The sequence below is a fragment of the Sipha flava genome, unplaced genomic scaffold (assembly GCF_003268045.1).
Source record: "Sipha flava isolate LNK unplaced genomic scaffold, YSA_version1 80_pilon_pilon, whole genome shotgun sequence".
Taxonomy (NCBI): domain Eukaryota; kingdom Metazoa; phylum Arthropoda; class Insecta; order Hemiptera; family Aphididae; genus Sipha; species Sipha flava.
The window spans coordinates 939,333-954,391 of record NW_020273622.1 but is presented as its reverse complement, the minus strand read 5'-3'; the positions used below and the strand labels follow the sequence as shown (position 1 = coordinate 954,391).

General features: G+C 29.7%; 1 protein-coding gene across 1 annotated transcript; it reads right to left on the bottom strand.

Annotated features, from left to right (window-relative positions):
- Positions 1–5,961: 5,961 nt before the first annotated feature.
- Positions 5,962–14,994, bottom strand: LOC112693074 (guanine nucleotide-binding protein subunit gamma-e). The gene is made up of 2 exons (XM_025567973.1): positions 14,882–14,994; positions 5,962–6,214 (listed from the first exon to the last, which is right to left on the bottom strand). The coding sequence occupies exons 1-2, from the start codon at positions 14,992–14,994 to the stop codon at positions 6,109–6,111; spliced, it is 219 nt and encodes a 72-aa protein (XP_025423758.1). The 3' UTR covers positions 5,962–6,108.
- Between the last annotated feature and the right edge of the window lie 65 nt (positions 14,995–15,059).

The following is a 15,059-nucleotide window of genomic DNA, read 5'->3' as shown; positions in this document are numbered from 1 at the left end:
ATGTCACATACATTTTCTCTGTGATTAATGAATGACTATTAAAATGTTAAAAAGAACTCAAATGGCAAGACATTTTTAGCTGAACTATTTTTCAATAAAAATAATGACAAAAAGCATTTCTACAGAAAAAATTTTAATTGCCCAAAGTTAGTATGCATATTTACTTTTATTTTTATTAATTCCGTCTTATTACTGTAATCGTGTGGTAATTATTGTATTATTGTAGATACCCTGTTTTACATCATATTGTTGAACATATCTTCATATTTAATTTTAATGTTGAATTCTTGTACAAATACCTAACATTTTTTTCGTAAATATTTGTACCTACATTAACACGCTTTGAACCAAACTAATCAACTAATGGTATGTATTTTCAATGTAATAATTTAAAGTGTAAATTGTTGGAAATACATTTTATAGAGAGGTACATTCTTATTTATTAGATTCCAAGTTAAGTAAAGAATGTATTGATTTTATAATAATGTGTTTTTTTTTTTTTTTTTTTTGTCACCAATGTTATATAAAACTGATTTTATTGTAACTTTCAGCAAAAATATCAATGATCGACACTCATATCATACGTATACATGCTTATATGTTCGATATAAATGTATGCTAATTTTAGTTTCAATGTTTTGCAATCAAAATAACAAATACTATAATTAATTTGATTGATTTGGTTCTTTTTGTAAATAACTAGAGAATTTTACACTATCGTAAAATATTTTATATCTTCATCCATGCATACTAAATAGTGTCAGAATGTTAAAAAAAAAAAAAAATGCTAGGATATTTTTAAAAGTAATTAAGAAAATATTTACACTAACTGTGATAAACATATTTCATGATATTAGAGCCGTGGAAATACTGTCGAGTATGTAATGGATTCTGGCTTTTGAAAAGCTTTCAGTCAAATATTGCTCGACGGGTTTAGACACCATCAATTATCGATTTGTTGTTCAAGAGATTGTTGAAAACTATACTTTACATAATTTAACCACTGATTGCGAGTGATTCGACGATTAAAATTATTAAAGACCCATCTCACTATATTTCTGTGTTGGTAGAATATGACACATTTGGCTCTATAACATTAAAGTTAATCAATGCAACCATACGTAATATAACGTTATTTCAACTGTAGTAGGTTTTTTTCGCGTTTTTCGTTGCTCATGATTATTCATTCTGAAAACCTTATCAGTATTAATATTTAAAATTAATGTTTATTTATCTTCAATAAAATACGAGGGCGAGCATCAGTTTATCCGATTACCACTAAGAGCTGTCGAACAAACATAAAAAGTGTTATTATTTTAATACGATATTTAATTAACTATTTGGATTAAGATAGTCAATAGTATAATCGATGAGTAAGGTGTATTGAATATCAGAACAGTGAATATTTCTTTCGGAAAATTAAATATTTTAAATTTTATACCCCTCTAATTTTTTCCATTACTAAAAAAAGGTATAAGAATTAAATTTTTTTACAATTTTTTAACCCCCTAGCGGCATGTGAAAGGGGTTAGTAATCATGACTAAATTTAACTCAAATTTCTTTCTTATAATAATAAACAAAATGAGGGGGATGATGAAATAATTTCTTATAATAATAAAAGATTTGAAAGTTTAAAAATAAGAGCTACCCTAATATATATATATATATATACAATTTAATAATTTAAGTTTGGACAATGCTTTTTGAAACAATAAAAGTCCAAGTGAAGTTTTGAATCATACTATTTGATTTATATTCGGACAGTGTTACGAGTTTATTGAGAATAATATATTTTTCAAATGAAAAAAAAAAACTTACAAAAGTAAAATGTTATAAATTTAATCCTATCGATTAAGATTCTTATATTATGTACTCGATGTAAATGATGAAAGAGCAACGTATTTATACCACCATTGTGAGATAAAGGTCGCGAATGACATCATAAAAGAGTTGACTGAATAACATTTAGATTTTGTTGTATTATATTCTATAAAACATTTTACTTATCCACTTTATCTAAGATAGTTTAAATTCGAAAGGAATAGAGGGATGTATTGGTTTTACAATAAATATTATATTTTCTTTCTCCGTAAACTTTTTTAGGTACAAAATGCACCGGTAATGTCTCATGCAATGTTTCTCATCAATTTGGATACTGAGTACGGATACATGATGTTTTCGGAGGATATCAGTTGGGTCCCTAGTACTAAGGACTAATTGCAGGTAGTGTACTAGTTGGGTCTCGAATTTTTATAGGTACTAGACTAGTTTGGTCAAACATTTTTAACATGTTTTTCATAGTTTTTAGTTTCTTTTCCATTAATTTTTATTTATATTATATAATGATTTTAATATTTTTAATATTTTTACCAACACAATTCGAATAATTTATATTTTAATGGAAAAGAAACTAAAAAACAAAAAAAAAACTATAAAAAATATTTTTAACTATACCTGTTATCTAAATAGATCATAAAAAGTCCTAAGTCTGTTAAAATGGGAAGGAAAATGTTAGTATAATGTATTACTTACCAAAAAATATTCAGAAACTAGTGCAATACCTAAAATAATTCAGGACCCAACTAGTGTAGTACCTAAAATAATTCGGGACCCAACTAGTATAGTAATTTTAAATTCGAGATCCAACTCGGATGCAGCCGATGTTTATACCGGATTTTTATTCTTATTTTTTTATGTTCTTTTAGCGAAAAGAATGTAAGAAAACAATTCAAAACATTTTGATTTTCTTCAAACTATTGCGGTTTTCACTCGAAAGTTATATTCTGTTTTAAGTACTTACAATTTAATTCCAAGACAATATTTATCATAAACTATATTTGTATTGTAAGACTAGACTAAAATTTATTCTCCAGAACCGATTTTTGAATGTTTGGACGATCTAATTTTAATAATTTATGTGTGCGTTTAAGCTCTAAATCCTGTATAGGACATTTATTTGTTGAAGTTTTTTCAGCTAGTCTTATGCATTGTAAATAATTAAATAGTATCAAATCGTATAATGTTTATAATATACAACACTCTAAGTAAACTGCAGATGTTTTTAAAAGCTTTTTTGAGGGTTATTTTTTTCCTGACTTAACCGAATTTTTAACTGGGACCGAAGTAACTATATTTATAGTTCTGATGTAATTGTTTTAAATTTGTACATTTATTTTTAAGCTGAAAATTTTTCTCCGATATTTTAACTCTGATCACTTAAAACTATTTAATAATTTCACGTATTATTAAACACATCTCATTGTTTATCAAAAATTGCATCCCACGTAAAAAACAAAATTATCAGGCATAGTAAATATTTTTATGTTATTGTAAGTATTTAAATAGTTTTATATTACATGACACTTTAAGAGATTGATGGTTAGACGAAAATTAAATAATAAATTATACTATATAAATTATATAATATTTCATACTAAGACGGAACCTTTTAGTTACCTACTCAAAGCACCATTTCGGCTAAACATTATCAGGCTTAAAACGCAAAGAAAAAAATTCGTATAGTTGATATATTGAGTAAAATAAATTAATTTTTGGATCGATTCATTAACTTCCGTGACGTTTAGAAATCACATTACTTCAAATTTTTTTTTTTTGTTTTTAAATCATTTAAACAATTTATTGAATTACATACTGTTATGTTTCTAACTTAAATGTACGTTGTATTGAATTATCTCATTACTGCGTTCGTGTTGGCATTGCAAAAAAATATATATCTTACATATCTGTATATTCTTAATTTTGTTTGACTACCTATATTGTGTACATAATATATTCTGTGTGACAAACACTTAAATATAACGACGTACTTTCATTATATTTGCTCGGTAATCTGCAGTTCTTATATAAAAAATAAATAAATAAATTAGTAAATAAATAAAAGAAAAGAATTACAGTTTTAGTGAGCGAAATCACAAATATATACACACAAGGATTTGAAGTATTGATCGTATTCATTATCATATTTTACCATTTAACGTTATAATACTGTAGCAGTGAAAACATGGCTTATAACCAAGTCAGGTGGCGTTCAATGAACTCTGGAAAGGGTTGAACATGTAAAATAAAACATCGTTACGTTTTTTTTTCTTCGTTGCTCAAATTACTCGTCGGAACGCGATCCGTTTTCATTAATATTCACAATCGTCGCCTGTCACTACGATATATTTTATTAAAACCACGTCGCCGCTGATCTTTCCTTTTTTCAAGTAATTTCGCCATCAAGTAGTTTCTAGGTTTACTGCGAATAAAGTCTTTAGCCTAACTCTTACGCCATGAACGCAAATCTCAGCCGGCCCAGTAAACGGGTTCGAACCAAAACGCAGAGGGAAAAAATACACCAGTCAGGTGTTTGCGTCGTTATCGTAATACGTACGTACGTACGGATACTTGGCGTATTAGTGATGGGAACAATCGAATGGATTCATTCGAATATTTTGTTTTCGACTACTAATTATTCGATTTTTCGAATTTTTTGATTTTGTTTACTAATCATTCGATTATTCCCATCGCTAATTATAATACCAGAACTGCAGAAGAACGTGCGAGTTAAAAATAAAAAAACGAAATATGGTTACCACGTACATATTATACGACGGTATAGGAGGACACTTCGTGCTAAGTAGTTGTGCACTATTGTACCTGTTGAAAACCCATTGCGCTGTCTGTCAACGGTACAGGTTTAATAATAACGCAAGCGTATGGCTGGCTGTCACGATAAACAATGTAAACTATTGAGAACGCACAAAACGGAAAAAACTAAAAGTAATCGATCAAAAACATCTATATTTCAAATTTATTTACAGACATTTTTGGCATTACAATAGTAGAATCAAAATAATGATTTCTAAAAATTATATTAAAAACGGAATCGTTGTCTTATGATTTCCAAATAATACAGAATTCGCCTATATAATATATATGCAGAGGTATAATGTATCGTACATTCGCACGCACATGTACATACACATATGTATAATATATAATGTATTCATATGTTTATACATCTACACAATACATTTATAATATATATAACACACGCGTACGCGTATTACGAATGGCAATATTGTAGTGACGATAAAAATAAAATAATTATTATATATTGTTAATAGTAATAAATATTAAACTTACAACGTAATTGGTGCCCATAAATGTTATCAGAAAAATACTACTACAAAAGAATAAAAAAAAAAAAAAAAAAAACGAATTTGTATAGTAAATTATATAATTACTGTTTTTTTTTTCTCAACACGCCAATTTATACAAATATTAGGTTTAGGCTTACCTTTTTTAAAAAAAAATGTATAAAATCTTATAGAAATTTTAGGACGCAAAACTTCATAAATAATTAAGCTCGGATAGGGGAGGGATTAGGATTTTTTGGATAAAATATCAACTGTAATAGCCATGTGTTGGCCTTATAGATTTATTGCAATGGATCACAAAAAAAAAAAAAAAAATGGCCGTTATTACGATGATTGTTGATGCTTAGCTATAAATTATTTTATTAATTAAAAGTATAATACATGTAAATAGTATTTATAAATATTTATAATTAATAATATAATAGGTACGATATAAATATAAATATACGTACCTGAGATGGGCTTAATTACAGTGACTAGAATAATAATATATGTATGACTAAAGGTAAAATCATATAATCTATAAATGTTAAAAAAAAAAAAAACAAGATAAAGATGTATTTCGTTTAAGTACTCACACCAAAATTGATAACATTAAGACGCTTACGCATCCTAACTACATATCGACCTACATAGTTAATTTAATTATCGTATTTGAAACCAAGACTATTATTTTTATATTTTATTGAGCTTATACAATTACCCTTAAAATACTTGTTGTTTATGTTATAATTTTTTTTTTTAACTTTTATTACAAACGTATTTTTATAATTCAAAATAAAACGAAAAATACACGATATTGGAAATGTTACAATTATTTTTTATATTTTTCATTAAATAAAAAATAAATGATTGCGTTAAAATGTAAAGAAAATGTAAGTTTGACCGGAGCCAGAGCCGCCAGAGTGACGCGGCGGTGACGGCGAAAATAGTGTGATGAATCGTTCACATTATTACACACTTTCCTTTTTCCGCCCAAGGGTTATTCTTTTTGTCTGGTGCATGGATTAGTGGATCAGTTTTTTCGTTTTCTTCGACAAATTCTCTCATTCTACGAATAAGAAAAGATACAAATTAATGAAAATTGAACACATCAACTAAAATTCAATAAGTATAAGCATGGTAACATATGATTTTTATCTCGTTAGATTGTTTAACGCGCGTTAACATGTTACTTGTTTCGATACATTTCACGGATATTTTTGAAGTTAGACTCGTTTTATGTCAAAACATTTTTTTTCTTTCTCTATTCCATCGTTATGACTGTATATAAATACATAGTATTGCAATTTCTTATGACAGATTAACTTTAATAAGTTCTTTCGGAGAGATGCATTAGGTAATATACATCGAAGTCGAATAAAGTTAATTTGTTTTAAAAAAAGTGAAGATTTTCAAATAAATTAACAATTGTTTAACAGCAAAATATTTTAACATTTTACAGGAAAGTTCATATGTTTCGGCCATATAGATTTATATTATTATTTTAAATATTTTTGAATTTTTCAAAAAATTTAAAAGAATATAAAAGTACCGTTTATCTTAAACTAAAAAAAAAAAAAGTGCTACTAAGTTGTTATATTTTTATATTTCTAGTCTTTTTAGCTTGTTAATTAATTATAAGTTTATTTTTGAAAGAATAAATATTTAATTGTAGAAACTAGTTAATATTTATGTAAATTTAAAAATTACCTATGTTAAATTAGCCAAAATTAATTTTGATTTTTTACGTCAGACTGTTATTTTATGAATTTTTTGAAAAAATTATACCTAATAATTATTATTATATTTCAGGTAGGATGGTATATATATATATATATATTTATACATACGAGAGAGGAAGAGATAGAGAGATAGATAGATAGATAGATAGATAGATAGAGAGAGAGAAAGAGAGAGAGGGAAAGGTATACATACTGAAATGTGACTTGTGGTTCTCAAACCATTCATGGTTGGATTGTAATTTAAATTCAGTATTAACTTTCTGTTAATAAGTGAACTTTCATGCTGTAGAGAAACTATAGATTCCATGTGTTAAATAATTAAATAATTGAAATTGAATTCGAACAACTTACTGCAAGATACGTCAAAGTTGTAACACGTTAGTGATGCACTTATAACGTGGATGAACATATCACTGTATCACATACATATCATATATGATAATTATAATATACTTATCTATATTAAATTTTAATGATTAAAATGCGAAGCAGATCAAATACGGAACATCTTGAAAACATATAGAAATGGATTATATGTTTTGTAACTTTTTTAAAACCACATACGAATTAATGAGAAACAAATAAAGAAAGTTAAAAAGATTACGGAGGAAGTTTGAACAACGAATACAAAAACATATACAAAAATGAAAAAAGAAACGTTGAACAATATAACTAGTTAAAGTAATCGATATTTTACTTGCTATGTTGGTCAACGGAGCTAATTTCATTATTTCGTTACTTGTTTATGCAGTTTAATATTTTTTAAGAACGTGAGTTATTTCACAGATAGAATTTAAAAAGAACCGAATGGATAGGTCAAATATGTAATATATTAATATTTTTCCATGGGGGAAAAAAACCAAACTACTAACTAGAATAGGTAACTAATTCATTTGACACTTGAATAAATATTCAAGGCTTAATAATAATCCTGTGTTCATTTGGTTGGTTTTATTTGTTTATTACACGAAATGTAGAGGTTTTATAAACTTTATTACTGTTTTGTTTATTTTCAACTAAAGCACATTGTTTAGTATAAGAGGTAACCGTTATCGATAAAATTGATGAAACTCAAAACCACCTTAACGTTCTCAATTATTTATACATAAATTCGTTGAATAGTATGTTTTTTGATACGTAACGAAAATTATTATATAGTACAGGTACTATGTGCTGTACGTTTATATTAGTCGTTTTAATATTGTTATCAGATCACAGCGAACACTATAAAATACAACCTATACACACAGGCACAACTTGAGTTGAAATTCTGAAGAAGGGTTACAAGCACTCTTTTCAAAACTGTTAACTTAAAATAACCAGTAGGGGCCTACGCCCCCTTTCATACCAACACGATACATTTTAGATTCTGAGCAAAGCAAAGAACTTACTGGATCTATAACGATGTGTTCTTTTATACACACATATGCGAGCAACGATAACACCGTAATTTAATGATACCATGTACATCATTACCTACATAATAATATCATACTGTGGCGAACATCTTATCATACTCGTTATTCGTATGTTATGTGTACGCCAGGCGCGTAGTTAGGTATTTCAAAAGGGGGGGGCGGTGATAATTCAAAATTATACACAATAAAATAATTACGTATACTTCACCGTAAAAGCATACCAATACATCAGTACATTACACATGAATAGATATTCATGTGTAATGTGTTATTCCGTGTGAAAGTATTTAAATATATTTTATTAACATTTCAAACGTACATCTTTGTCATACGTACCTATTTTACATTGTTTAGGATACGACACAAAACCACGGCTTTGGTTCATTAGACAAAACGGTGTAACGAGAAGCCGGCTTTACATTATTGTTTTGTACATATTTGGTTATGATAAATATGTTTTCATCACGGTTTATGATGAATTTTTATCTTTATAAGACTTAAGTATAAAACGGTTAAATGGAGGGGTAGTATGTAACTACACCAGTAACACCCCCCCCCCCCTGGCTACGTGCCTGGTGTATACCGATATGAAAACGACGATCATCATTTACGTGATATTCACAATAGGTAAATACGCATGTACTGATAACACTTAAAAACATCAATGCGCATACATTTTTAAGCTGGCAATAGATACTATCGGAGGAAACATTATTGTGTCTTTGTACGTGCACACGGAGTCGTAAATGTTATTATAATACGAATATGACGCCCGCCTGCCATTCACATCGAACCTCATCCATCAGTAGAAATCGATGAGCTCCGTATTTTACATATTGTTATTATTTTACAAAATTTAGACGGGAAATTATGGAAATCATACTACGCCATACAGTCTCTGAGCTCCCGTTTCTTTGTGCATTACATTGTATTCACTTTCTCGCGTCAGCACTTAGGCTACTTAGTATTGTGTATACAGTATATACTCGTATTATACATAATATATATATATATATATTTATATATAAACACTAATATGTATATATGGTTATACAGGGTAGACGATGCGTTTATCCTGTTCCTCGTTATTTACGATAAATCTATAGTAATAATACTCGGAACCCTATTGTTGTGCCTAGTACCTTATTTAATTAAGTTTGGATAATTATATTATGTACACGGTTTCATTACAATACCATATGTTTATTATATATACCTGTAGTATGCTTGCTTACTAAAAAAGAATCCCTACTGCAGTTAACGTATTTTATTAGATTACTTGAACGTAAGCTTATTTGAATACTGTGAAACGATATAGAGATTTTATTACATTTTTCTTGGTCGGATAAAAATATGATATTATTAGAAATTGCATTATTTACATATAAAAAGTGAAAAACAAATTTTATGTGTAGAGAAATATTTAATATTTCTATGTTTAGTTATTTTAGTCGAATAAATTACTAATGATTACACGTGGTGATTAGGATCTTATTTGCTGGATACTGTAATTAAACGGCAATTCAAAGTATTTTAAAATAATAAATCGATGTATCGATTTTAGCCTATCACAGTATTACTAAATGTTTTTTTGTAACTATAATTTTTATATACTTACTGTAGAAAAACGAAAAAAATTGTACTCAAAAAGTTGTCCCTATGTTTAATATTTTATTAATATTTTAGTAGTAAAAACAACACGTGTTTCTCAAAAAAGAATTAGGCTTGGCATGAGTACCATGCTATAAATAACTTAGTACTTATATTACTATGGTTTCCTTAACCATAAATTTAAAAAAATATTAAATAATGCATTTTTAATTACAGTTAAGAAAAACCAAAATCTGTAACTTATAATATCAGTGAAATTCACCACATATTACATATTATGACTAACATATGGTGTACCAATTGTTAACATATGTTTAAACTTCAATTGTATAAACATACATTGAGGTTTGCAACGTAAAATCTTGAATATAATGATTCTGAGTTTAGTTATACTTTTTTTTTATAATGGATCGATGAGAATTTAATTGTTAGTATTGTGAATCATTTTCATAATCATAACACATTTTATGTATAATGTATAATATAATAGTTACATAAATATTAAATTAAGAAACATAAATTAATAATTATTGATCATTTTTAAAAATAAATAAGTTCCTTGGATAGTTGATTAGCTAAAATCCAAAATAAAATCTTGTATATTTTTATTTCATTTATTGAACACACTTATACTTGTATATACTCGTATATAATATATATATATGTATATAATGTAGTTATTTATAGTAGGTACCGTTAAATTAATAAAATAACATACGTCATCAAGTAAAGTACAATGATTGGTTACTTTATAATTATATAGGGCATACTTAAAATTCGCAAAACATGCTCGCAAACTGTGAACTAACTATTAAGATATGGGACCCTTACCACTATAGTTCTATAGAAGCTAGCTGGAACGAATCCACATGTACTACTTTATAAAAGGTAACCCAAAAAATATGGTTTTGTGTAGTCTTTCAAATTTAACATTAGAGAAGATAGATTGATAAATATTTTTCTTTTGACTAAACAAATCATGTATATTGTATAAATATACATTTACGTACTTGCATAGAGTAATCCATTAAGTAAGCTTGGTTTTTTATGTTTGAATAATGGAGTTTCTATAATCATATAAGAAAAAACTAAAAATACTTCATGAATCAAGCGTATACCTCTAATACTACCATTTCAAAAAAAAAAGTTAGGAAAAGATTATTTTTTAATTTCAAACTTTTGAATATAGGTACATGATTATAATATGTTTACGGTAATGGATCCAATAAGAATGTATTTTAAAACGTACTCTTTGATTTACATGAATATTATAAACTAATAGCTTTTCACCAAAATATTTTGTTATATTTTTAAAACTTTAAATCGTTGACAATAATCATTGTCATATTTTTTAAAACTTTAAAACCTATCAAATGACGGATATTTATAACGTATTTTTAATATCATGACATATAATATTATGCAAATTTAAATTTAAAAATAAAATTAATCAAGATTATCAAAAATTAATTTTATTTTTAATTTAAAAAATGACTTCAATATACTAATAAACTACTACTTAGTTAGTTTCTAAATGCTTAGCTATTTATATCTGATCATTAAATAATATTAAAATAAAGAAACCTCGATGGATTATGTTCATATAGCTTATATAATTTAGTTATCATTTAAGAAACCAATTATTGTAACAATACATTATAACATCATTCTGTTTTTTTTGAATTTTCATTGTAGTATAATATTTAAAACATAAGTTATCAACGTAATTGTTTGGTATCGATCAAAATTATTAATTTTTAGTTATATTCCACAAATTAATTATAAGTAGTTAAAATATGTTTCTTTTGACTTGTATTTAATTTTAACAGTCAAACTATTATGATACAAAACTATTTATTTTTAAAAATAAAAGCGAATACTTAATAAATAAAATATTGCAGAATAAATCTCGGTAAGATATCTTTGTGGATACATAGAACTGAAAATATATATATATATGAATGATTGGAGAAAAAGTCTTTAAAATGTAATGATATATATATACATATATAACCATTCAAAGTGTTCATCGTTAAAAGGATATAAGGAATTTCATTAAAAATCAAATAAAAGCTTTAAACCAAAATATTTGTACGACCTCAAGAAATTTAATATTTGTTGATACGTATTGTAGTTAAAAAATAAATGTGAAATCTGTGAACAGTCGTTTGTCATCAATGGCTTTTCATCCTTAACACCCACCAATTACTAACTCCACTATTCTCTCTCTTTATTTCTTCCTCTACTTCTCCCTCTTTTTCTCTTTTGCCCGTAAACTCGCTTAAATAAATCCTATAAATAAGATTTGATCAAAAAAAAAAAAAAAAAAACCCGAGAGAAGGTTGCTTTTTAAATTTTCCATTAGCGACGCTATTGAACATGTGAAAGAAATCCTTATATGTTTTTCAGTTTAAAAATTAATTAGTTTAAAATAAACTTTTTAAATAAAATTATAAAATGATTTATATTTATTTTAGAAACAAGAACTATGGCTGTAAAAAACGAAGGTTGTAGAGCAATAACAAAAATAAAGAGAGAAATCAGTTTTCTAAATTATGGTTGATGGTTGTCAATTATTTACTTGGTTTAAATGTAATATCCGTTTATTTACTACGACTGGAAAAAATATTAAAAAGTGCACAACACTAAACATAAGAGTATGATAAAAAAAATCGGTACAGTTAAGATTTGTAATATTTGTCTTCCGATAAATATATTGTTAAAGTGACTAGGTAATTAATATATGCGTATTCCTATAGTTATATTGAATATTATTGTTTTGAAATATTTATAATCATTGATCGCAATTGTGTACACCATATTAATAATTAATAATGATAGATTTTTCATTGACCGTCGGCAAATTATCAAACTTTTGCTATCTGTCCGCAACTTTAAACGAAAATGTAATATTGTATTTAATAATCAAAGTCAAGAGTGTACCAAGGAAGACATTTGTTGCTAGATAAATGTAAAGTTAATTCAGATGATTTTCATTTTTAAATGTAGAGAAACGAAAACAACCAAAATAGAATAAGGTTTATAAAAACTCTAGCAGATAATATTTATAACATAATATGATTTACCGTAATGTGCTGACTTATGCTATCTCTTATTTAAATAGACGGTTATTAAATATTATCGTCGAGTATATTTTGTACGTTTAAACTTTTATTATTTTACATTCTAATCTTTTTTTTTTTCTTTTCAAGACGCGACCGTTTTTTACCGTATCGTCTAAGTATACAGACTTATCCGTTCATCGACGACGAAGTCATATCGAATTTTCCAGTAATAGCTGTTAATGTGTGCGAGCGGAATCGCATCGTATCTGATAGTAAGAAATGGATCGAAAAATAGCTCGGGGTTTCGATAGTGTTTGTTCTGAACGCACCCGTCACAAATTTTCGCGACGGGATCGCGAAGAACAACGCCGTTCTACTGAGGCCCAAGTGGTCTCCAAACTTTTTTTTACGGCGGGCCTCATTCGCACAGATCGGTATCGAAATTGAAGATGGACCGTAATTGTTTTCTCACCGTTCGGTTGTTGTACAACGCGCATACTACTGTTTTAGTGATCAAGAGCAGTGGCGTATCCAGGATTCGTTTAACGGAGGTGTTTTAAAATTTAATAGACTTATGATAAGTGGGGGGGCTCTGCCCTCTCCCTCGTATTTAATTTATCAATACCATGTATTTATATCAATTGATATATTAATGAAAACGATTATATTTAGACAGTACAAGTAAAATCTACAAACTGTATACAACTTGTAGATTTTTACACATACGTACGTTTTTCAAATTGTACTGTAAGTTTGCAACTTGGTGAAATACCATAAAATACGGCCGATAAGGGGTGTTCTAACACCCATATCACCTTGCCCCCTTAAATACGCCCTTGGTCGAGAGCAACTAGCCTAAAGAATTACGTTTCGGCTTAATAAGATTTCAGTTCCGTACGGTAAGTCGAAAGATCGACGCGATATTTTCAAGACCAGCAGCAGCAGTATCGGCGGCCGTAGGTCGGAAAAGCTTGACCGGCCGGGGCCCGCGTACGCGGCGGAGTTCACCCCGGGCCGCGGATGGACGTCGAATCACGGGGACGACATGCGTCCGATGACGCGTCAACGTGGTCGCATTATCGGTCGCGGGACGGAACAAGTGGGTGCTGGCGTGCTGGAGTAGAAAAATTAATATCATTACCATTACAGTGGAATACGGGCCCCGCGTGCACGTAACGTTGTTCAGGATATCAGGATATGGTTATTACGCGCGACGTGACGCACTGCACTGGAACAGCGCGCGTCCCGGCGCGGTGCACGGCCGGTCCGTTACCGCGATTGAGTGCACTCATGGCGGGGTCGATAAACGTACGCGCGCGGTATTTTAATTATTCCCGTCGGGCTCGTGTTACAGGGGTCGGGACCTTCTCCTCCGCCGCCCGTAAGACGAACAATACTATCGCGATACGTTTCGTGAACGTTATTAAACGAGAAATAACTCCGAGTACGTGGGCCGAATTCGTTATTATGTGGTATTCGTGTCCGTTATTGTTGTGGTCGCACAGCCGATGACGGAAAGCGGTCGGGCGCGCGGGGACCAACGTAAATGCCGCCGGTCGGCCGTACGCTGCGGCGGCGACCAATCCGCCGAGGGGACCGCGCGAACATATCGGTTCGTCGCACGCGGCGGCGTTGAGGTACGGGTGAACGTGCGAACGGGCGGTGTGCGTGCGCGGCAAAGGGTCGTTCCGAAGGGACGAGAAACGGAGGGACGGCGCGGGCAGAGGCCGGCTTTCGACCGCGTTTCAGACGTTTATCATGACAAATTTTTTTAATATATATTTTTTTTAAAGCTAACCTAACGGAAAACTATTAATACGTGTCTAAGTGTAACGCAACAATGATGGCGCTTCCGGTACGATCGTTAGCAACGCGTAAAACGTGGCCGGGTGGTACTCACGCCTGTATGCTCCTGGACAGCGGCCATCGGTCCATTGTGGACTGGTACCGCATGTTCTCGATCTGTTTCTTGAGCGCGTCCCGGTCCATCGCTGAAAGCACACTGGGGTCCATGACTCCGCCGCCACCGCCGCCGCCGGCGCCCGCGTACGTATCGCAGTCGGCCGCCGCCGCCGCCG